At 31.6% G+C, this 26,508-nt stretch overlaps 1 protein-coding gene across 1 annotated transcript; it reads right to left on the reverse strand.

The window, feature by feature from the left end:
• Positions 1-6,596: 6,596 nt before the first annotated feature.
• On the reverse strand, positions 6,597-11,420 carry LOC109812075 (retrovirus-related Pol polyprotein from transposon TNT 1-94). Its single transcript, XM_083060928.1, has 2 exons — positions 7,482-11,420; positions 6,597-7,028 (listed from the first exon to the last, which is right to left on the reverse strand). Exons 1-2 carry the CDS (start codon positions 11,418-11,420, stop codon positions 6,597-6,599), a joined length of 4,371 nt encoding a protein of 1,456 aa, XP_082917054.1.
• Between the last annotated feature and the right edge of the window lie 15,088 nt (positions 11,421-26,508).

The raw sequence follows: 26,508 nt of genomic DNA on the forward strand, positions 1-26,508 counted from the left end.
CAAAATAATTTACTGAAAGTCTGTGTTAAGATACTTTTAACCAATAGTGTATATAAACAAAATTATATTGAACACACACATGCGGGTATATATACAACATTGTAGTCAATGATGTAATAAACTTAATCCAGCATATCTGTGAATTTTTCATGGAATTCTACATTAAGATTTTGAAAATGAAATTAAAAGTAACACAATGAACCTCTACATATGAAGGAAAATATTTGATTGAACACCTGTAACAATATATTCAGAACACTTCAACACGAAAACTATGAAAACGAGTAATTAACCCAAAATCTTCTCGGGTTTATTCTATCAAAATTAACAACTGTTGGGTATCAGAAAGAATGAGCGGAATGCGGAAAGACCGGATCAAGTTAATTAGAGATAGAGAGAAGTAAGTAGAGAGACAAGAAATATAAATACACACCAAGTTTACGTGGAAACTCCAAAGACGGAGAAAAAACCACGGGCGATCAAGAGCAAGATAATTCCACTATGTAGAAATAGGAGAGTACAAAAAGTTCTCTAATATCATGAGAACAAAGAGATAATCTCTCAAATATAGACTAAAAATACTCTCTTGAATCTTTCCTCTCTATGTATGATTTTTCTCAAGTGTGTAGATTGCTGAATCAATTGCAATTTGCTCCAAATGCTTGATGCCTTATATAGGCATTGAGAAGAAGCGTATGCACCCAGAATAAGGAAACCTGGAACAAAACAAGGAGCAAAAAAGAGGAAACCATGCATAGAATCATGGCCTAAAATCAAGGAAACGTGTTTTCCTTAAAACAGGAAATATGGAAGAAATTTGTGCCATAACTTTACAATCTCCACCTTGGCTCAAATTTAATAAGTTGCTCATCGCCAGATAAAGCCCCAGAGGGGCAATCATTTGTTGTAGAGACCAACCAAGCCCAAACAATGCTGAAACTTGGCATTCGGAAGTGGCTTAGTAAGCATATCTGCTGGATTCTCAGATGTATGTACCTTTTGTAGTAGAACTTCACCAATAGTAACAATATCTCGGATAAAGTGATGTTTAACATCTATGTGTTTGGTCTTGTCGTGGTAACGACTATTCTTAGTCAAATGAATGGCACTCTGACTATCACAAAATACAGTAAGAACATCTTGTGTGAGACCAAGTTCTTTGACCAAACCTCGGATCCAGAGAGCCTCTTTCACACCCTCTGTTGCTGAAACATATTCTGCTTCTGTTGTAGATAATGCTGCAATAGATTGAAGTGAAGCTTTCCAACTGATAGCAGAATTACAGAGAGTAAAAATGTAGCCAGAAAGAGATCTTCTTCTATCAAGATCACCACCATAATCCGAATCAACAAAACCTGCAACATTATTAGTTGTAGCTTTGTTTCTGTCAAACACCAAGCCAATATTACTAGTACCTTTAAGATACCGAAAAATCCATTTTACAGCACTCCAGTGATCCTTTCCAGGATTATGCATGTATCGGCTCACCATGCTAACAGCATATGCTAAATCAGGTCTAGTGCACACCATAGCATACATTAAACTGCCAACTGCACTAGCATATGGAACGTGTGACATACGCTCCATCTCTTCTTTTGTTTGTGGGCAAAGGTCTGAAGATAACTTGAAATGTGCAGCAAGTGGAGTAGAAACAGGTTTACAATTATTCATATTAAATCTGTCAAGTAATCTCTCAATATATTTTTGTTGAGATAATAATAATTTACCAACTTGTCGATCTCTATGAATCTCCATGCCAAGAATTTTCTTAGCTGCACCTAATTCCTTCATCTCAAACTCATTATTGAGTTGAGCTTTCAATTTGCTGATCAAAGACTTGTCACGTGATGCAATCAACATATCATCAACATAAAGTAACAAGTATATGAAAGTTCCATCAGGAAATTGTTGAAAATAAATACAATCATCATATTTACTCCTGGAATAACCTTGCCCAATCATAAAGGAATCAAATTTTTTATACCATTGTCTGGGTGCTTGCTTGAGGCCATATAAAGATTTCTTTAATTGACAAACAAGATGCTCCTTACTAGGAACAACAAATCCCTCAGGCTGATCCATATAAATTTCTTCTTCCAGCTCTCCATGTAGAAAAGCTGTCTTTACATCAAGTTGCTCTAATTCTAAATCAAACAGAGCAACAAAAGCAAGCAAAATACGAATGGAAGTATGACGAACAACAGGTGAGAAAATCTCATTAAAGTCAATACCTTCCTTTTGATAAAAGCCTTTAACGACTAATCGCGCCTTGCATCTAGGATCTTCAACCCCTGGAATGCCATCTTTCTTCTTATAGATCCATTTACACCTTAGAGGTCGTTTGCCTTTGGGGAGCTTTGTCAAATTCCAAGTGTTGTTCTTGTGAAGACTTTCAATTTCTTCATTCATAGCCACTAGCCACTTAGCAGAATCAACACAAGAAACAGCTTCACTATAGCTGGCAGGTTCAACATCATCATTTACCTCTTGTGCAATTGACAATGCATAAGCAGTCAAATTGTCATCAGTGTATCTAGCTGGCAATTTTATCTGTCTTCTTGTCCTATCTCGTGCAATATTATATTCTTCCTGTTGCTGAATAGGATGATCATCACCATGATCATCAATGCTAGACTCAGTGGTAGAGGAAGATGGAACATCAACATTAGGAGCTACAGATTTTAACTCTAACTCCACCTTCTCGCTAGTACCTTGCAGATTATTAGTACTGGAAGAAGACACAGATGATTGTTTTCCAGAAGATAATAATGCATCCTCATTAAAAGTCACATCTCTACTAAGAATTAATTTTCGTGACTTAAACTCAGAACACCATAAACGATAACCTTTAGATTCAGATGCATAACCAAGAAATATGCACTTAATAGCTCTAGGAGCTAATTTTCCATCATTAACATGTGCATATGCAGGACATCCAAAAATTCTTAAATTAGAATAATCAATAGGATTACCTGACCAAATTTCTTCTGGAATCTTGAAATTAAGTGAAGAGTGTGGAGATCGGTTGATCAAGTAGCAAGCTGTAGATGCTGCCTCGACCCACAACTCACGTTGATGCCATAACCCAGCATTTGAGAGCATACAACGAGCTCTCTCAAGGATAGTTCTGTTTAAACGTTCTGCAACACCATTCTGCTGGGGTTTACCTGGAATGGTTTTGTGTCTAGCAATACCATGATTTGCGCAGAACTCATTAAAGTCACCTTCACAGAACTCCAATCCATTATCCGTTCTGAGCTTCTTGACTTTCTTTCCTGTCTGAGTTTCAACAAGAATTTTCCACTTCTTAAAAGTGGGGAATGTTTCATTTTTGTGCCTTAGAAAATAGACCCAGACTTTACGAGAAAAATCATCAATAATAGTCATCATATAACGGCATCCTCCATAAGATGGAACTTTAGAAGGACCCCAAAGATCAGAATGAATGTAATCAAGGGTACCTTTTGTGCGGTGAGTTGCAGTGGAGAAGCTAACTCTTTTCTGCTTCCCAAAGACACAATGTTCACAAAACTCCAACTTACCGATGCCTTGATTACCAAGGAGACCTTGCTTGCTCAGAAGGTGCATGCCTTTTTCACTCATATGGCCCAGGCGCATGTGCCATAATTTGGTGGCATCTTTATCAGATATAAAAGATGAGACAGCTGCTGATCCTGTCACTATAGATCCTTGCAAGATATACAAACTACCAATACGGTTAGCTTTTAATAAAACAATAGCACCTTTTGATACCTTTAGAACTCCACCTTCAGCTGAATACTTGCACCCAAGAGACTCTAGGGTGCCAAGAGAAATTAGATTTCGCTTCAAGTCAGGAATAAAGCGAACATTGGAAAGAGTCTTGATAGTGCCATCATGAGTCTTGATCTGAATAGTACCTATTCCTGCAATCTTGCATTGGGTGTCATTACCCATCAAGACAACACCACTATCAACAGGTTCAAGAGTGGTGAATAAGTCCTTATAAGGACACATATGAAATGTACATCCAGAATCAAGAATCCATTCAGTTTTGCTCCTCTTATCAGAAGAGACAGATATCATAACATCACCATCAGAATCAGTTTCAACATTAGCAGCTTCAGCAGGATTTTTACCTTTTTCTTGCCTTTCTTGTTTCTTTTTCAAGATAAAGCAGTCGGAGATATCATGCCCAAATTTCTTGCAATAACGACAGGTTTTGTTGGATTTACGCCCTCTGGATTTGGATCTACTTTTCTTGTTACTGGTACTCCCTTTTTCTTGAGTTCTACCCCTGACACTTAAACCCTCACCCTTGTCCTCAGAGTGGATATCAAGATCAAACTTTTCTTTGGACAACAAATTAGATTTAACATCTTCAAAGGATAAGGTATCATTGTTGCTATACAACATAATTTCTTTAAAGTGTTTATAGGTAGAAGGTAATGAGACAATCAACAAAACAGCTTTATCTTCATCATCAATTTTAATTTCAATATTTTCCAAATCCATGATAATAGAATTAAACTCATTAAGATGAGATTGAATAGGAGTACCTTCGACCATACGAATCGTATATAGTCTTTCTTTGAGACGAAGCTTGTTTGCGAGACTTTTGGTCATATAAAGAGATTCCAATTTCAGCCACAAAGCAGCAGCGGTTGTTTCATTTGCTACTTCACGAAGAACCTCCTTGGACAAGCATAGTTGGATTGCTGAAAGCGCCTTTTCATCCAACTCGTCCCATTGCTCATCAGTCATGTTGACCGGCTTTTTGGCTTTTCCATCTAAAGCTTTCTTCAATCCATTCTGTGTAAGAACGGCTTTCATTTGGACTTTCCAAATAGAAAAACAAATCTTGCCATCAAACTTCTCAATGTCAAATTTAGTGACGGTAGACATATTGAATCTCTAATTAAACAAGTAGCTCTGATACCACTTGTTGGGTATCAGAAAGAATGAGCGGAATGCGGAAGCACCGGATCAAGTTAATTAGAGATAGAGAGAAGTAAGTAGAGAGACAAGAAATATAAATACACACCAAGTTTACGTGGAAACTCCAAAGACGGAGAAAAAACCACGGGCGATCAAGAGCAAGATAATTCCACTATGTAGAAATAGGAGAGTACAAAAAGTTCTCTAATATCATGAGAACAAAGAGATAATCTCTCAAATATAGACTAAAAATACTCTCTTGAATCTTTCCTCTCTATGTATGATTTTTCTCAAGTGTGTAGATTGCTGAATCAATTGCAATTTGCTCCAAATGCTTGATGCCTTATATAGGCATTGAGAAGAAGCGTATGCACCCAGAATAAGGAAACCTGGAACAAAACAAGGAGCAAAAAAGAGGAAACCATGCATAGAATCATGGCCTAAAATCAAGGAAACGTGTTTTCCTTAAAACAGGAAATATGGAAGAAATTTGTGCCATAACTTTACAACAACATATTTTTCTCTTGCTAAGCCGACTGACTCTAGCTAATTAAATTGTCCATATTCAGGAGTTTTATTTTATTTATTTATTTATTTTTATTTTTGGAAGTATACTCCCCCAACAAGATTCTTGCCCTCTCTTGGCAAGTGCTGCTAGACAGACTACCTAACAAGGTGAACTTGTTCAAAGAAAGGTGATTCACAATTTGTAGGGTGTTTTTGGTAGTCTATATGGTGATGTGCACGAGTCTACTCAATATCTATTCTTCTCGTGTCCTCTCTCCCTCAGGTTATAGTATGCAATGTACTTATGGCTTGACTTTGTTGTTGTGCTTTCCACCATTCCTGTACATTACTTTTATCACTGCAGGCAGCTTTTGTAGCTCGTCAAAGGTAAACGGTGAAAAAAGGTTTGGTGTAGCTTTTGTAGCATGTAGTTTTGTGGAGTATTTAGCTAATAATCTCATCTTCCAAAATCTTCCCTTTGATATATTTGATGAAATTGCTACACTAATTAGTTAAATTTAGATCTTGATCTGGGATTGTTGCATCTATTGGGTAAAGGCTTTGACTTTTGGAATTGGTCTTGTTGTCCTGCTAGTTGCATTAAAACTATATGCCAATAGTAGTTGTTAATTATTTGTTCTTTTTACGTGAATACACACTTTGGTTTAGCTTTTACGTTGTTGGTCTCAAGTTTTTTGTTTTAGAGAGAACTTTTTTTTATTTGTTGGTGGTTTGTATTTATTCTATTTGTGTAACTTTTTTATGTTGAGTATCTCTTGTACTCAACTTTCAATATATTCACTTTGATTTATAAAAAAAGTAATTAACCACAAAAATTGGCTTGGGAGGAAAAATTCAGGTTCACCTAAAGACGAGGGTCGATCAACAATTTGAAACACTTGTGAAGGCAGCAAAAGTATTGCTCTAGATGACTCTCAATTGATACGGTAAGAAAAGAATGAACTAAATTTGTTGAAAACGTTTTTCTTTCTTAGTGGATCAAAATTAATTAGTGAATATCAGAAATCAAATAATATTAGAGATTTCATAACTGATGAAAATGGCAAAGGAGTTATAAAAGAGGGATCACAATACATACATGCGTCCTATCAGGAGATTGATGTTGTAAATAAAGCCAAAAACAAGAGGAAGAAAATAACAGTGGGCCAGGTTTAGTTGAAGTAGCTATGGGTTGCACTTTGATCAGATATGGTTAGAAGTTGCTCTAGATAGTCAACTCCCAAGTCCTCTAACACCACCACACTCGATGTTGATGTCTCTTTCCCTTTACACTTTCTACCTTTTGCTGACAATTTTCGTTGGATGCAGTGCCTCTCCTTGAGTGCAAGTGCAGGAGAAGATCCATTGCAGCAGCTATATTGGATCTCTTGCAAAGACTCTTTGACCCTTTTGACTGGAAAATTGAGTACAGCATTATGGCCTCTCATGGAAAATGCGGCTTGGTCATAAGCTAACGCAGCAGCTTCTACACTCTCAAAGGTTCCAAGCCAAACCCTTACGCCATTCCTTGTTGTGTCTCTGATCTCTGCTGCAAATTTTCCCCAAGGCCTTTTCCTCACACCTATGTATTGTTGCGGAAACGTCTAGCAAATTTTAAACCAAAAGCAAAACAAGAAAGAAAGAACACCAAGAATTTAACGAGGTTCAGCCAATTATGCCTACTTCCTCGGACACTACCAAATATATTTCACTAAGAAATATTACAATAGAGAGAGAAGAGAAAACTACAAGCCTTAGAAGTTACAAATGAACTTGTAGTTGGGATGATTTCAAAGTGAAGGGAAGGGTTTCTATATATAGAACCTAAGGCACTACACATTCCCAAACCTATCCAATGTGGGACTAATTTGGCCACATCAAAAAAAACTTATTCGATGTGGGACTAAATTTGCCACACCATATTCAACAAATCTCCACCTTGGCAAATTTCATATTTTCAAATCTCTCATCTTTGATAGTGTCTACCAATGCAGTCTTCAAATTTTGATAATATTAATCAAGTCCAAACAGTGTTGGAACTTGATTGAATCTACTACCTTTGTCAATATATCAGCTGGATTCTCTGTGGTCCTTATCTTCTGGATAGCCACTCCACCTTCTTCGATAATCTCTCTTATGAAGTGGTAACGAACATCAATATGCTTCGTCCTTGCATGGTAAGTTTGATTCTTTGCCAACATGATTGCACTTTGACTATCACAATGCACCTTCACATGCTTTTGTAGAATTCCTAATTCACCAAGCAACCCTTGAAGCCAAATTGCTTCCTTCACAGCCTCTGTCAAAGCCATATACTCTGCCTCTGTTGTAGACAAAGCTACAGTTGACTGTAAAGTAGACCTCCAACATACCGGTGCTTTTGCCAAAGTAAAAACATAGCCAGTAGTTGATCGACGATTATCCAGATCTCCAGCATAGTTGGAATCACAATATCCAACCACATTTTGACCATCTTGTTCCTGCTGAAATACCAAACCAACATCTACAGTGTTCAGAATGTACCGTAGAATCCATTTCACAGCTTGCCAATGCTCTTTTCCTGGATTATGCATGTACCTGCTCACAACCCCTACTGCATAAGAAATGTCAGGCCTTGTACACACCATAGCATACATTAAGCTTCCAACAGCGCTAGCATATGGAACTTTAGACATGTAGGCTTTCTCTGCTGCATCTCTTGGAGATAAATTTGCACTGAGTTTAAAATGAGAAGCAAGTGGTGTACTAACAGGTTTGGATTCATCAGATATGCCAAAACGTTTTAGTACCCTTTTCAAATACTCTTTCTGAGTTAAACAAAGTCTTCCCAATTTTCTGTCTCTACTTATCTCCATGCCAAGAATCTTCTTTGCTTCACCAAGATCCTTCATTTCAAATTCACCATTTAATTGAGTTTTTAACTTCTCAATTTCCTCTTTGTTCTTGGAAGCAATCAACATATCATCAACATAAAGAAGAAGATATATAAAAGATCCATCATGCAGCTTGCGCAAATACACACAGTGATCGTACTTGCTCCTTGTGTACTTTTGCCTCAACATAAACTTGTCAAATCGTTTGTACCATTGTCTTGGTGATTGCTTCAATCCGTACAACGATTTTTCAAGTTTACAAAACATATTTTCTTTTCCAGCAACCTTGAACCCTTCAGGCTGAGTCATATAGATTTCCTCCTCCAAGTCTCCATGTAAAAATGTCGTCTTTACATCCATTTGAACCAGTTCCATATCCAATTGTGCCACCAAAGCCAACAGAACACGGATGGAAGAGTGTTTTACAACTGGAGAAAACACCTCATTGTAGTCAATTCCTTCCTTCTGAGCATAACCTTTGGCTACTAACCTTGCTTTGTAGCGCACTTCTGACTTGTCAGGAAATCCATCTTTCTTTGCATATACCCATTTGCACCCAATTGCTTTCTTTCCCTTTGGAAGATTTGCTAACTTCCAAGTCTGATTCCTTCTAAGGGACTCCATTTCTTCGGACATGGCACTTCTCCACTTATCTTCTTCTGAACCTTTGACTGCTTCAATATAAGTGGTAGGAATATCATCACTTACAACTGGAGATGCATAGGACACCATATCAACATAACGAGCAGGCATTATGGTTGTCCTCTTTGGCTTTCTTAATGCAATTGATTCAAGTTGCTGTGGAGGTTCTTGGATATGAACCTCTTCTTCATCTGACTCCTCATCTACCATAGGAGTTTTTTCTTCATCATTTGCTGGAAAAACAATCTTCCTTTCAAACTCCACCTGTTTTGGAGTACCATTCTTCTTTTGTTCTGTTGTCACCTTTCCCAACATGGTAGATTCATCAAAGGTGACATCCCTGCTAATGATTGTCTTCTTGGTCTCTAGGCACCAAAGACGATATCCTTTTACACCAGATGCAATCCCCATGAAAATTGCTTTCTTTGCACGAGGATCCAATTTTGACTCCTTAACATGATAATAAGCAGTGCAGCCAAATACATGTAAGGAATCATAATCTGTAGCAGGTTTTCCGAACCATTTCTCTAGTGGTGTTTTGCCACCAATTGCACTTGATGGTAGGCGATTGATAAGATGACTCGCATATACAACAGCTTCAGCCCAAAACTGTTTGCCCAATCCAGCATTGGACAACATACACCGAACTTTCTCCAGCAATGTTCGATTCATGCGTTCTGCCACTCCATTTTGTTGTGGTGTGTGCTTGACTGTGAAGTGTCTGACAATGCCGCTTTCTTCGCAAGCCTTCTTAAATGGATCACTCGTGTACTCCCCACCATTGTCTGTTCGAAAATGCTTGATCTTTCGCCCAGTTTGGGTTTCCATCCTCTTTTTCCATTTAAGGAAAATTCCAAGCACCTCATCCTTAGTCTTTATTGCATACACCCAAATTCTCCGGGAAAAATCATCAACAAAGGTGACATAGTAGTGGTTTCCTGCCAATGATGCTGTTTTTGAAGGTCCCCACACATCAGAATGAACATAATCCAAAATACCTTTAGTATCATGGATAGCTGTTCCAAATTTCACCCTTGTCTTCTTCCCTTTGACACAATGCTCACAAAAGTCCAATTTGCAAGCCTGAATATTTTTCAACAATCCTTGTTTCATGAGTAAATTCAAGGATCTTTCACCAGCGTGTCCCAGCCGCATATGCCATAACTTGGCCGACTCCAACTCCTTCTCGTCACTGGATGCCACTGCTGCAGTTCCAATAATAGTAGTACCTTGGTAATAGTACAACCTATTATTTTTCCGAACTCCTTTCATTACCACCAGAGCTCCAGAGATTATCTTCATTACTCCACCTTCTGCGTGCACCATGAAACCCTTCTCTTCTAAGGCTCCCACAGAAATGAGATTTCTTGATAAACTCGGGACAAAACGAACATCCTTCAAAGTTCTGATTGCTCCATCACGATTCTTCAATCGAATAGAACCAATCCCATGTGTGGTAAGAGGAACATCATTTGCTGTATAAACAACTCCTTCTTCTAGTTCTCTGAAATCATAGAACCATTCTCGATTAGGACACATATGATTGCTGCATCCCGAATCAAGAAGCCAAGCACTAGAAGAGCTGGTTGAACCAGAAACAGCAAGTGAATAATCTGAGTCATCAACATACTCAGCTACATTTGAATCTGCAACAGTCTTAGATTGACCTTTATTTTTTAGTTTAGGACAATCTTTCTTCCAATGCCCCTTTTCTCGACAAAAGGCACACTCATCTTTCCCAACTTTAGCCTTCGACTTCGATCGCTTCTTCTTTCCTTTCGCCTGGATCACCGGACGTCCTCTTGCAACCAAAGCTTCATTAGCCTTCTCTGAGCTATCTTTTTTGTCTTTTCTCCTCAGTTCATAGCTGTATAGGGCTCCACAAACTTCATTTAGAGACACAGCAACCTTCCCATGGAGTAGAGTTGTTTCCAGAAACTCAAACTCTTCAGGAAGTGATCCCAACAACATTAGGGCAAGATCCTCATCTTCAAAAGTCACGTCCAGGTTTAACAAATCAGCAACAAGCTGATTAAAACTAGTGATGTGATCATTCATTGTGGCACCAGGAATGTAAGTGAACCGAAACAGCCTTTTCTTCATGTGAAGTTTATTCTGACTGCTTTTCTTCAAGAACTTTTCCTCCAACTCCGTCATCAACTTACTAGCAGAGGTCTCTTTGCAGAATGCATACTTCTGCTCTCTTGATAAGCATGACCTTATTGTACCACATGCCAATCGATTGAGGGTCTTCCAATCTTCCTCTCCCATACTTTCTGGTTTCTTTCCTTCAATTGTAATGTCTAGACCTTGCTGAAAAAGAGCATCTAGAACCTCACTTTGCCACATGCCGAAATGACCGCTGCCATCGAAAATCTCTACCATCAACCTTGGATTTCCACCAACAGCTCTTTGCAAAATGCTTGAAGAAGCATTCAAAGTTGATGATGTAATTCTAAGTGGATTTTCTTCGTTTGCCATCTCAGCTCAATTTGAACAGAGGTTTAAAATTTGCTAAATGTCAAATAATAAAAAATCCAGGATTAAGGAAAAATTTTCTGATGTGCCGACTATAGAATACCTACAGCGCACAGAGCATAGTGTTTTTTCCTTAAAATAACCTGGCTCTGATACCAATTTGTTGCGGAAACGTCTAGCAAATTTTAAACCAAAAGCAAAACAAGAAAGAAAGAACACCAAGAATTTAACGAGGTTCAGCCAATTATGCCTACTTCCTCGGACACTACCAAATATATTTCACTAAGAAATATTACAATAGAGAGAGAAGAGAAAACTACAAGCCTTAGAAGTTACAAATGAACTTGTAGTTGGGATGATTTCAAAGTGAAGGGAAGGGTTTCTATATATAGAACCTAAGGCACTACACATTCCCAAACCTATCCAATGTGGGACTAATTTGGCCACATCAAAAAAAACTTATTCGATGTGGGACTAAATTTGCCACACCATATTCAACATGTATGACCTTTCCTTATCCTGCACTTCAGATTTCACCACCAATTGCTTTGCCTCGTTATGGTGGTTTCCTTCTGTTGGTGGCGTGGAGAAGTCAACCATATCGAAAGAAAGAGAATCGTGGAGAGGGTCAGGAACAGCAATATTGCTTGACAATGATTTGAACAAAATTTCTGAAGGCTCCTTCCAGTATGGATTCTCAAACAAAGGGGATGCCATATTAGGTGCTGTTTTCTGTCACATCTTCATCTTCTTCCCATGTTGGCTTTAATTTATTGCCCTCGAACCGCGCCATGGATTATTATTCAAATACCAATTTGGGTTATTTAATGTTGATGTCTTAGAAGTAAATTAAAAGGGTCTATGGTGTAATTTATGATAGATTCATAGATCTTTTGCATGAGTTTTAAAAGTTATTACACTATAATATCTTAAAATAACCAAGTCCTCTTCTTCAAGTGGTTGTTACGTTTGTCCTACAAGGTTAATTTAGTATTTTCAAGCTTGATCTTCGTTTATGCTAAGATAATAATAGATTAGTAAAAATAACATCTCACAAACACATTATTATTTCGTTATCAATTTAAAATATTACGTGGATCATATATGAACAAAAAAAAATCTCATAGATGAGTATTTTTTTATTCATTAGAATTATCACTATTAGAAAATTGCAAACTAGTGACCGAAATTAGCGACTGAAATTTATCAGTCGTTATTTAGCGACTGATTTAGCGACCGATTATGAATAATCAAAATAGCGACCGATTTAACGACCAAAATAAGTCGTCGCTAGAAAATTGGTCGCTATTTCGGTTGCTAAATAAGAAATTTCAATTTATTTAGCGACATAATTTAATTCAGTAGCTAAATTATAAATTTTGATTTTTTTAGCGACGAAATTTAATTCGGTCACCAAATATTAGTTAAAATTAGCGACGGAATTGAATTCGGTCCCTAAATAGTAGTTACATTTAGCAACGAAATTCAATTCGGTCGTTAAATCAGAAATTTTAATTTTTTTAGCGACAAAATTAAATTCGGTCGCTAAATATTAATTAAAATTAGCGACGAAATTGATTTTGGTGGCTAAATATAAGTTAAAATTAGCGACAGAATTGAAGTTAAATTAGAAATTTTGATTTTTTTAGTGACGGAATTGAATTCGGTCGCTAAATATTGGTTAAATTTAGCGACGGAATTGAATTCGGTCGCTAATAGTAGTTAAATTTAGCAATGGAATTGATTTCAGTCGCTAAATCAGAAATTTTGATTTTTTTAGCGACGGAATTAAATTCGGTTGCTAAATATATATTAGTTAAAATTATCGACGAAATTGAATTCGGTCGCTAAATCAGAAATTTTGAGTTTTTTAGCGACGGAATTAAATTCGATTACTAAATATTTGTTACAATTAGCGATGTAATTCTATTCAGTCACTAAATAAAACTTAAAAAAAATTATAAATTACTTAAAAGTGATGATAATATTGTTGTTGAGTATCAATCCAATTTTCTTTTTTTGTAAGAGCAAGACATTTATTTATGATAAAAAAAAATATTTATATGCACTCCTACATAATTAATACTAATAGTTATTTATGTAAAAAATATTTAGAGGTTTTTTTTTACAATTTGATTTTTAGGCAGTTTTTTAATTAGAGTATATGAATTTTTTAAAATTTCTTATTTATTTTGATCCACATTTATAATATATATTTCTAACTTATGATAACTTTATTTTTAAATAAATTTTTATATTTAAATTTTATTGATAGAAGAGATGTGATATCTTAAGAAAAAAAGAATTCTAACATCCTCTCTTTTTCTAATAGGAAGAGTACAAATGTATTTTCTTAACTATTAGTATTTCTTTATTGTTGTGTGATAAAATTGATTATCTTATTAATAGGTTACTATATGATTTTAATATTTTTGTATAATTAATATTTGATTTAAACTTGATATGAAAATATTATGATATAATTAGATAAGATTTTAAATTAGTATTTTATTAATGGTTGATAATTAGAAAATAAAACAAGGATAAATACATTTTTTGAATTTTATATCTTAGATTTAAGATGAATAAATATACTAAGTTAATTAATAATTTATTTAAAATATTAAAATTTAATTTATGAAAATGATATTTTAAAAGAGAAGGGTTATAATAACATCGGTGTAACTTTTACTAAGTATTACATCGCTCAATAACTTTATATTAAATGTGAATTTTATAAATTCAACCGTTAGATTGAAAGTTTTTTACTCTTAGATCATATATACAAAATCTTATATGAATTCAAGATGATTTGATACTTCATTCTTGTAAAACAAAATTGACGTAATATATATACATTTCAAATAAAATATAAGCATTTTGATTACTTTTAACTTGTTGTTCAATTTTAACAAAAATTGATATAAACATATATAAAGTGATATGAACTTTCAATCTAACAGTTGTACTTACAAAATTTACATTTAACATAAAGTTATTGAGCGGCGTAATACTTAGTAAAAGTTATACCAGTGTTATTATAACCCTTCTCATTTTAAAATATATAAATTATTACTTAAACTTTTAAATTTATAATAAATAATTTAATTTGTATCATAAAATTAATTTTAAATAGAAAAAAGTAGATTGTTAATTATAAAAGTAAGTATATACATAAATAAAGATTAATTAAATATAATATAATAATAATTATTAGTAATATAATTATTATATATTATTATTATATATTTATAACGGTCCGGATACACCAAAATGTTAAGGATCCAAAGATAATATAAGTATGATATTGGATAGTTGAGGATGACTTAAATGAATTAATTTGTACTACTTATACTAACAACATACATCTACTTTTCGGTAGCTTATCTCATAAGAACTTCACAGTTAAGCGTGCTTGACTTGGAGTAATATAGGGATGAGTGACATTCTGGGAAGTTTCCAAAAATTGTATAATTAAGGACAAAACATGCTAAAAAGTTAAGTATTGTGAAATAAAATCGTTAAGAGGCCAAATATGAGTGGTTCGTAGCGGCCAAATTTGCGACGTCTATAAAATTTAATAAAATAAAAAATAATATTTAGCGACCGATTTATTCGGTCACTAATTTGGTCCTATACACTTCAGCGACCAAAATCATTGCAACCATTTTGCGATTGAATTAGCGACCAAAATTTTTGAAAATTTTTTCGTCGCTAAATAGCTTAGCGACCAGGGTTTTAGCGACTGATTAAATTTGATCATTAATTCGGTTGCTAAGATAAATAACGAATGATTTTAGTAATTTAGCGACCGATTTTGGTGGTCGCTAAATTGCATATTTTTTGTAATGACAATGTTAACAAAGTTATTAGAGATGAGTATTTTACACTTTATTCTTTTAATGTGATTAAACTTTTTAACATGATGATATGTAATTATAAATGAGTCTAATTTAATGGATTTTACTTTTATATAACTTTTCTAGCATCTTTGGCATTTTTTTTAATAGTAACACTAACAGTTAATGTGACGATTCAACGAGTCACTACACTTATCATGGTTACTAGGTAGCGGAACCCACACATAACATTCAACTCAATTAAGGTTGTCATGCAACAATTATATAAGTAATCATGCAAACTATACATGTACGGTAGAACAACAAAACAACTAAAAGATAAAACCCTCACAGGCTAAATACATACCATGTACAAATATATATACAACTAAGTCACTATATAATTGTATATGAAAACAAATCATACTAGTCGGTCAAGCATCTATACAATAACCTAATCGTCCCTAAAACAACATCACCAAAATAAGTCATTTCTTGCATGACTAGCCACATCACTCATTAAGCTGTCCAGTTAATTATGTCCTACTCTCATACTAAGGATGATCATAACAATTTTAACCAAAAGAAAAATAAGGGTAAGCTTATGAAATAAAAGAAATGTCATATAACAGCATACAAAATAATTCAACTCAAGTATAACATCATACATTTAGGTCATCATATAGCACCATATAATACAACTTTTCACATTTTGACACATGTGCACAACTCAACAACTTCCTCAACTTCAACACTCAACACAAACACACATACACATATATAACTAATGTCTCATTACACATATCAACATATGGTGATCTTCTACAACCGAGGTGAGTAGTTTAAGTGGTTAGACCCTATCGAAACACAACGTATGACCTATCTCAACCAAGTCATCTAACCACTCAATTTGGTTTCTCAAGCTTTGTCACTTAAACTAGGAAGTCTAATACTACTATTAGGGTAGAACAGTTTGGGTATGAGTCTACCATAAATATTAGTCTACACTACTAAGCTACCTATAAGATTAGTCTACCGACTATCCCAAGTATTATGCGCCTCCAATACCCGGTTGGAGACTAAGTACTTGACTTTGTATTTTACTCAGTTGATTAATTTATACGCATATGCTTTGACTAGACCCCATACAGATTCCACATAAATCTTAGAAGAGACAACATATAACTTATCACTCAATAGTCAACTCACATATTGAAGGTTTTTCAACACTTAATTTGACTCTTAAGCACCACATCTTATATCTGCACAATGAAATATTGTTTTCAAAGTCATCTCTAAATCTCCTATAATTATAACGCCCAATTTATAAAATATTAAGCACAATATTATATATATATATATATTTCATTATAGATTGTTAACACATGTATACCCTTAATAATATTATACATAAAAACAAAGGAAGATTTTGTGAACTTGTTTACAAATAGTTAGCTTATAATTACATTACATTACATATTATTCTAAAAATATTTACAACAACATGCGTAATTAAAACTACTTATTTCTCACATATCTATTACAATATTTACATATTAGGTTGATATAAGTTTACTATGGGGTTAACGTGATTGGCTGGGGTAAATAAAAAGTTACTATTATAAGGGCGTCAATCATAGTGGGAACTTCTTGATTTGGAGAAAGTGTGAAGGATAACACTGCTATCCCATTGAAAGTGACCGAATATGCAACAGTATCTATGCTCCAATTAGTACCAGAGAATACTGCGGATATGACCAAAGGGAAAGGACTCAGAATCGTCGGTAGATCCATCGATATTTTTTTCTCTATTATAATTAATTGCATATATTCAACAAGAAACATAAGGAGTGAGAAAAATTATCCAATAAATATCAACAATTACATAATATGGATAAAAATATTTAATACTAATAAATATATATTAATCCTTCTTGATATAAAAATTTGAATTATACTTATAGTGACTAGTTAGGATAAATGAGTTTTATAATAACAAATAACTAAATATTATTTCACCTTAAGTTTTTACTCATTTAAATTTCCAAGGTAAACCTCCAACTACAAATTAATTCAAACTTTCATTCTTATGGTCATAAAATAATATTATTTTTATAAATGCATGAAGAAATAACAACAAGATGAGTTTAAGATATTTTTAATAAAATTATGTTATAGTTAATATTCATTAAAAATAATTAAGCTAAATAAGTTTGATTATTTTTAATTATTTAAAATTTAATATAATATAGTTTACGTAAATGGAATGTATTAAAGAATATTAAGTAAATGATAGTGATAAATATCATAAAATAATTAAACAACATAAACTAGAAATACCTCATTAATTATTAAGAGTAAAAAAAAAACCATAGATTAAGCAAGTAAGTGAGGTTAGGGACACCTCACTAAGTAAATACATATAAAATATGACATAAATAAACAAACATAATAGCATATAAAATTTTAAAAAAGATAAAGGTCTCCTCCCCTTTACCCTAAGAGAAGTAAATTTGCTCATGTTTTATCTACTGTAGCATGGGAATATTTGTAGGTTTTGGATATATAGAGACATGACATGACTTAAACTAGTGGCTTGTTACTTATGATTCTTATACACCACTAAACAAATTATTGAACCACTCCATTTGTTATGTATATATTATTATACAAATTATAATATATCTAATTTGTTTCACATGTAATTATAATAATTAAGTTGTTATAAATATTTATAATATAATTAAATATTATACATTTTTTCTACTGAAAATATAAAATTTTATAAGGTATCCAAAATAAAACATCAGTACTTATCTATTTATATTTATGGTAACTAAAAATTAAAAATTTTACTTTTAAAAAAATAAGATAATGATAATAAAATTGGAAATAATTATTATATAATTCCATTTTAGTTTACTGAAAAATTGGTAATAAAAATTTTAATTTATTGTAATTATATAAAATATTATACTTATTCTCTATTTTTTTTTAAATTATAATAACTAAAAATTTAGACTACTATTTTAAAAATAGTATAATTATAATAAAATTGAGAATATTGTATCTGAAATTTAGGATATTACAATAATTTTTACATATCTTAAATAGACATGTGTCTTAATCACATGTCTAATAACTTAGCAACCTTACAACTTAACATGATAACCCATCTTATTGTAAATCAACTCACATCATTCAACTTAAAATAGCTTTCAACATTTATCAACTTATAACTTTCAATTATGACCACTTAAAACAACATATCACTTACATCAATAGACAACTTAAATCATAATTATAGATCAATATAAATTATCAACTTGTAATGTATTGCATTTGGTCTTCATCATGCATCACACAAGTATTCCAACTCATAAAAGCAAAGAAGGAAGCAAGAACTTTGAGCACCCTATAGGTTTCACTCTAAGCGACGACAATTCACTTAGAGCACCCTTAAATTTGCTTGGAACATGCCTAGATAGATAACACCCATGGAAGTCTTGGTCTGCCCGCTTAAAGTGAATGCCACCCTCGCTCTAAGTTAACTAAATTCTCTTAAAGTGCTATGAATTTTTCTCTAAGTGAGTGAAGTCAAGGACTACCTCTTGAACTTCCAATTCCCTCATTCTAAGCGAGTGAATTCTCGATCTGAACTACAAAAACTAGCTCGGAGCAACAATAATTCACTTTGAGTAAGCCAAGTCAAAGAACACACTAGCTTGGTCGCACCTACTCACTTTAACAGAGTAAGTCCTCGCTCATGAGACTACCCAAAAACATGCAAATTCTTAAGAACAAGAACATTCATTCAAACATTCAACATAACATCTATAGGTTCATACATGTAACTTAGGAATTAACCACATGCAATACCAAATCTAACCCATATGAAACATGTAAAGTTCATAATTAACCCTATAAACAACATGCAACTAAAGATTTTAGAAGAATCACCATCTACTCATCATTAATAACTTCAAAAACAACCCAACTTCAGAAATCATTACACATGAAATGCAAACTACCACAACTCTATTTCTAATTATTCTAATAAGAAACAAAACATCATGCAACAAGGATCATTCAAAAACACCAAGCTTCCTTACCTCTTGAAGAATTGAATCAAGAAAAGGTGAAGAGAAGGAATGACTTCGTATGATTTTGGGGAGAGATCGATCCTCAGCTTCAAGAGTTTTGATCTATGAGATAATGTAACGCCTTAATGTAACGCCCAGTTTATATAATAATATTTATATATTTTCTTATATAATATTTTTACAATTATATCATTAACAATATTTTTTTTTGAAAATAAAGATAAAGAAAAAGGATATTTTGTGAATTTAATACATGATATATCGTTCTAAAATATTTACAGTAATGTATTATTTTACACAATATTTCTTTCTTTTACTTTTATTACAATATTTGATAGTGAAAAGAAAATTACAATTGAAATAATATGGTTGACAAATAAAATTATAACAGATCCATCAAATAGCCTTCATATTCCAATTTCTTCCAAGTAGGACAGCAGTAACAACAACTGCAAAATGATCTGGAATCTCAAGTAGATCCATCTATTTTATAATATTTAATTTTAAAAACAAAGAAAAGAAAGGAGTGAGAACAATATCCAAGAAATACAATAATTCAAAAGAATATACAGAATTATTTATAATCAATATTAAACATATATATATATATATATATATATATATATATATATATATATATATATATATATATATATACAGATCATATATTAGATTTTCATGATACAATAAAATTTGAATTATACTTGTAGTGACTAATCTGGATAAATGAGCATCATCATAATATCAACCAATAAAAGGATATTTCACCTTAACCAACAATAGGATATGTCACCTTCATTTCTTACTCATTTAAATCCCCAAGGTCAAACCTCCAGCTACAAATAATTCAAACTTTATCTTCTATGACCATAGAACAATATTTATCTTCATAAATACGTGAAGAAATAACAACAAGACGAGTCCAAGATATCACAACTATATCATAGTTGATTATAAATATATTTACAATAAATATATTTACGTAAAAAGAATATATTAAAAGTACCAATGATATAAATAAAAATGACAATCATTATAAAATAATTAAACAATATAAAAGATGAACACCTTAATAATTATTATGGATAAAAATAATCATAGGTTAAGCAAATAAATGAGGTTAGGGACACCCCACTAAATAAATATACATAAAAAATAACATAAATAAATATACATAATAGTATATAAAATCTTAAAAAGATAAAGTTCTTCTCCCTCTTACCTGGATAAGCAAGAGCTAAAACTTGAGCAGAACCTCTCCCTCTGGATTCTCTCTTTCTTTCCCTCTCTTTCTTTCTCTTTCTCTCTCTCTCTCTCTAAGATTTTTACTTCTCACTCAGTTATAATTTTTTTTCACCCCCTGCCTCTTATTTATAGGCATCCTGGCGTACCCGGAACGGCCCGTACTAATTTCGGAACGGCCCATTCCGGAGCCATGCGTTATAGGCAAATTTTTCAGCTGGAACGACCCGTTCTAAAATCGAAACGGCCCGTTTCCAAAAAGTAGAACGGCCCGTTCTAAAATCGGAACGGCCCGTTCTGGGGTTTGTGTTAACACTAATTGACCATAAGTAGAAAAGGCCGTTTCCAACTTAACTTTTTAGGCATTTTCCTTACTCTGGAGCGGTCCGTTTCACTTTGGGAACGACTCGTTCTGGAGAAACCCAAATAGGTCTTTTTACAAATTTGGAACGGCCCGTTCTATTTTTGAAACGGCCCATTCCAGGCCAACAAACACAAGCCTTTTTGAAAATTTGGAACGGCTCGTTCCACTTTTGGGAACGGCCCGTTCTGAGCCTTCAAAATACTAGAATAATATTATTTTATTATTTTTAATTATAAAAATTCCTTTAATAATCCCCATACATAATAATCAAGTATTAAAATTTTTAAAATATTCCACATAAAAGACCCATTTTTTTTATTAATTAATAACTATAAGAAAATAATTTTCATAAATATAATAATAATTAACCATTGTACAAATTTTGGGATGTTACAGATAACAAACTGATTAAGCTACAAGATAGGAGAAGAAGATAAGGTTTTTCACGAGGAAGGAAGGAAAGGATTTCTACTACTTCAAAAATTCTAAAAATGAAGTTTCAAGTTTCCCTCACTTAAGAAAATCCCACACAAAACCCTCTCCTAAAGCTTCACCACTTAACAAACAACAACCTAAAACAAATACCTTAAAACATGAGTGTTAAATTTAATTTAAAATATTTAATTATTGATTTTTGTATTTTAAAATAAAACAAGTTTTAAATATGTATATTATGAACTTTGAATAATCCTAGTAAGAAATTTTGGATGTATCTTCATGATTGTAAGAAATTATGTTTGTAGTTTGATCTTGGTTAAAGTAGTTGATCTCTTCTTTTGATTACTCATTTGTGATGTAGTTGATAAATCCTAAAAATTATTTGTTGGATGGGGAAAGACATGTTGATACCAAAGGAAGATACTAATGAAATGCGAGAGAAATGCATTGTGCAATTTTGAGCTAGTGTGTAGATAGGTTATGGCATGTGCAAGTGAAAGCAATGACTTTATGAGAAGTGTTATCAATGATATTTATGTGACCTAAAGACATGCATCTCTTAGTGTTGTTTGTGTAGGTCGATTACTTTCGTAGTGTTTGGTTGGTTTATGTATGAATTTTTAATACCCCTTGTACTAATTTAATATAGGTTAAGATATTTTTTAGTTCCTATAATTTCAATCACTTAACCTTTTAGTCTCTAGAATTTAAAATAGACATTTTTAGTTCTTATATTTATCTCTTTCAATCTTTTTAATTCTTATAATTTAAGATAAATTTTTTAATTCATATAATTGCATTTTTGTAATCCTTTTAATCTCTATTGTTATTTTTTAACGTTATATCTTTTGTGTTGATATGATAGAGATAATAATTCAACTTTATATTTGTATGTCTAATGTCAAATTTATTTTACTGGAGTTATTATAAATTAAGTGTCTCAACACTCTATGCCTTTATTGTACCATCACCTACAACGTCTATTGTTGAAATAAATTTTTTATTTTTTAATTTTCAAAATTAAAGACCTCTATCATGTCAATATAAAAGAAAAAAGAAAGAATGTTACAAAAAAATGAATATAAATTAAAAGGGATTAAAAAACTGCAAGTATAAGAATTGAAAATATCTACCTTAAATTATAAGGACTAAAAATGATTGAAATAGATAAGTATAAAAACTAAAAATAAAGTTAATTATTATCTTTCTTGTCCAAAAGATAATCATAGTAGGAGAAACAAACATTCGTAGAAAACGTATATACTTATTAATATTACAATTAAATTTAATATTTATTTCTAAAAAGGCAGAGAAAGATGGGTTTTTTTAAAAAAAAAAGAAAAAAGAAAAAGAGAATGTAGCATATTCAAAATGATTTTATATACAAAAGTTCTTTTAGTTTTAAAGGTGAATATACATGTACTCTGTTTAATGGACTGTGCGTCACAGTTATAAACATTATTTTTGTCATCAACTATATGACTCATCCTTCTGTATTGTAATCGAATATATAAAGATATAACGAAGAAAGAATCTTTTTTCAAGGATAAAAGCTTAACTTTAATTTAGATGTTTTTTGTACTATTCTCCAACAAAAATTGAAATTTCTTCATAATATTAATACCCATATAATTGATCGGATGGAATTCTTATTCTAATTGAATAATAACATTGAAATTAGCTAACAAAGTACGTACATTTAAATTTTGCTATGATTAAATATCAAAATTATTTTTGGATAAAAGAAAAGACACATATGGGACAAAATATCTGTCATCACTAAGGAACACAACAAATCAACAATGACTTAACCTAAACCAATGATTTATGTACGCCATTAAAAAATGTTTTTTAAACCTTTATTTTGGCAATAATAATACGTCCACGAAGCTTGATACATACGGCAATAAATGTTGACCTAAAAAGAATTTACAACCAAACAAAACCATGTGCTGATACCTCTGAGTGTTTTCAGATGTTGTGGAATATATTATTTTAATTACTAAAAAAAGAAAGAACTCTATCCGTTTGTATGCGATGCACTATACGTACAACTATTAACTATTATGTTTTTGTTGGGAATACATTCTCTTTGATATATAAAGGAATTGTTTATTGTGTATTAATTGGGTGTATATAGGTAAGTTAAATTATGAATCACGATTTGTTCTCGAATTCACGAACTCAATTCGAATCATCTTGATTCCTGAGACATGTGGTATCATATTCTTTTTAAACTGCGTGACACGCAACTCTTTCAAAATTTAACATACTTCTTTCAACTTTTGTCATGACAGCAGAACTAACAACCATATAATATTTTTTTATACGAATCTAAAGACTTAGAAAAAAATCAAGAGGAGGAGAGATGTTCGAACAAAGTTACCCAATGGTTTTTCGGTAAGATTATAAATAAAATATGATGTTCATGAAAATTAAATTTGAATATTAATAATGTAAATTAGAATGGATATTATCGTAAATTAAACCTAGTTTGGAAACCCCAACCGATATAAATAAAAATAATTAAGGATACTTTAACATCTCGAAATATCTAGCAAAGAGAAATAATGCAACAATCATTCCCATGTTTCAAAAAGTTGAAGTAAATATTTTAAGAAATAAGAAAGAATTCTTATTCCTTATCTTATATGTAATGTGTAGAGTCATTGTGGCTGACACAATTGGTACAAGATCTAGTATGAGTTTGCATTCTCTCATAACGTAATTTTGACATTCTTTAAGATTATTAAAATCTTTTATTGATGGACATATTTATTCAAGAAAATATATTGGTGTTAGAGGCAAATCCCTCTAATAGATTTTTATTGACCCTTCTTGAATCAAATTGAGAATTATTGAATTTCAATGTACCATTAAGTAAATGGTCGTATTTGATCTAAAGATCTCATCATGTCATTAGCTTCCACTAAGAAACAATGATCGATGTTTGATCTAAATTAAAGATCATTTGTATGTTATTATCTCTTTTCTCAATAGTTACGAAGATAACATCTCTTATCTATCATTTTTTGTGTTAAAAAGATGTAATGCATAGAACCAAGTGTAATAGACTTTGTAAAATGATACATAGATAATTTTAGCAAATTTATAAATTATATGTAGATTATTAGGACATATTCCCTCCGATTCTTTACATAAAAAACAAGTAATAATATGAAATACACCATCACTTGTTTCTTATAAAAAGAACCAAAGGTAGTAATATACAAAATAATTGATATAATAAGTTATATATAAAAATTAAAAAACTATGTATGTTAGAGATTACATTAATCCATTTATTGTTGTGCACCTATAGGTCATGCACATGTTTAATATTTATAGGTGTTTTAGGCATCTCGTAACGATCTTATACCAGTGACTCTACTTGATATACTTACATGATTTTATGTCCTTAATCAATAATTAATGTGTAGTACCCAATACACTTTCTCACACTTTATCGTTGACAGTCCACCAAACAAAGAAACTAAAATTAAAATCAATTTTAATAATAAAAGAATTAAAAAATAATTTATTCTTACTCATATGAACCATCTTCACAAAATCTTTAAATTGATCGTCTTAAGTCAAAATTAACGGATAATTATAAAAAATTTCATATTTTCAAATTCAATTTATATAACAAAGTATCATATAATTTTTAAATTTTTAAAAAATTTATTGACTTGATCTATATATTAAGAGTATTTAATTCAACAGTTGAATTATTTAAATTTGATGTAGAAAATGAATTATTGAGTAGAGTAACACTACTAGAAAAATATCATTTTCCTGCGAATTTTCTTGCAAAAAAATATTTGCAGAATTTTTTTGCAAATTTTCCTGCAAAAAAATGTTCGCAGAAATTTTTTGCGAAAAATAATTTACAGATATTTCTTACAAATTTTGCTACAATTTTAATGATCATAAAAATTATTTTCCATGGTAAAAATTTACAAAAAATATTGTAATAATTTTATTTTGTTTCTTTAGATTTTCTTGCAAAAATAAATTTGCAAGTAATGTTTACTAAATAATGGTAGAAAAATTTTGCAAGTAACTTTTCCTGCGGATTTTCCTGCAAATTTTAATCTGCAGGAAAAATTAGCAAAGTATTTAAATTTATAAGTTTAATATTTAAAAAAAAAACTTCAAGTCCCACATCAATTGAAAATAAAACAATTAAAGAGTATATAAGTTTAATATTTACAAGTTGATTTGTATGGTTGAGTGTTAAGCTTATAATTAATCTACAATCTTAGAACTTAAAAGATTATGTATCACGTGTTGGAGGCTTGTAAACAAATCCTTCGAATGAATTCATTGTGAGCATTTGAAAGTTGAAGAATTATTGATATCATTTATAATAATTTCCTTAATTTTTTTTGTAAAAAATATCCTTGCAGAATTTCTTGCGAAAAAATTTGCAGGAAACTTTCCTGCAAATTTATTTTTGCAGGAAACTTTCCTGCAAATTTATTTTTGCAGGAAACTTTCCTGCGATTTTTTTTTGCAAAAAATTTCGTAGGAAAACTTGCTACGAATTTTAAAATTCGCAAAAATATATTATCTACTAAAGTATTACCTGCAGATAAAATTTCGCAGAAAAATTTGTAGGAACAATGGTTCCTGCAAATTTTTCATAAAAATTCGCAGGAAAAGTCATATGTAATAAGAAAAATTTTAATAGTGTAAGTTTACCGAGACTTATTCTTAGAATAAGTAGATATCTAGCATATCTCTCAATATTTAATGATTTAATATAATTTTTTTTTTTCATAGTCAACTAATAAAAGCCACTATTAAAATGATTTTTAACATAATTATTATGAAAGTCAACAACCATAAAATGATTTGTAATTGGATGACTTATTTTATATACTATAATTTTTTTTCTCTAGTATCACTTCATGATAGTTTTTAGATTCAAATTATACACAAATCCAAATTTTAAGAGTAAACGAATTATTATTAATATATATATATATATATATATATATATATATATATTCTCTTTCACTTCATTTTTATCCTAATTTTCTTTCAATTTTTTATATATTTTAATTAAATCATCTATCACATTTATTAATTTATTTCTC

Source organism: Cajanus cajan, chromosome 7, assembly GCF_000230855.2.
Source record: "Cajanus cajan strain Asha chromosome 7, NIPB_CcT2T_4, whole genome shotgun sequence".
Lineage (NCBI taxonomy): Eukaryota > Viridiplantae > Streptophyta > Magnoliopsida > Fabales > Fabaceae > Cajanus > Cajanus cajan.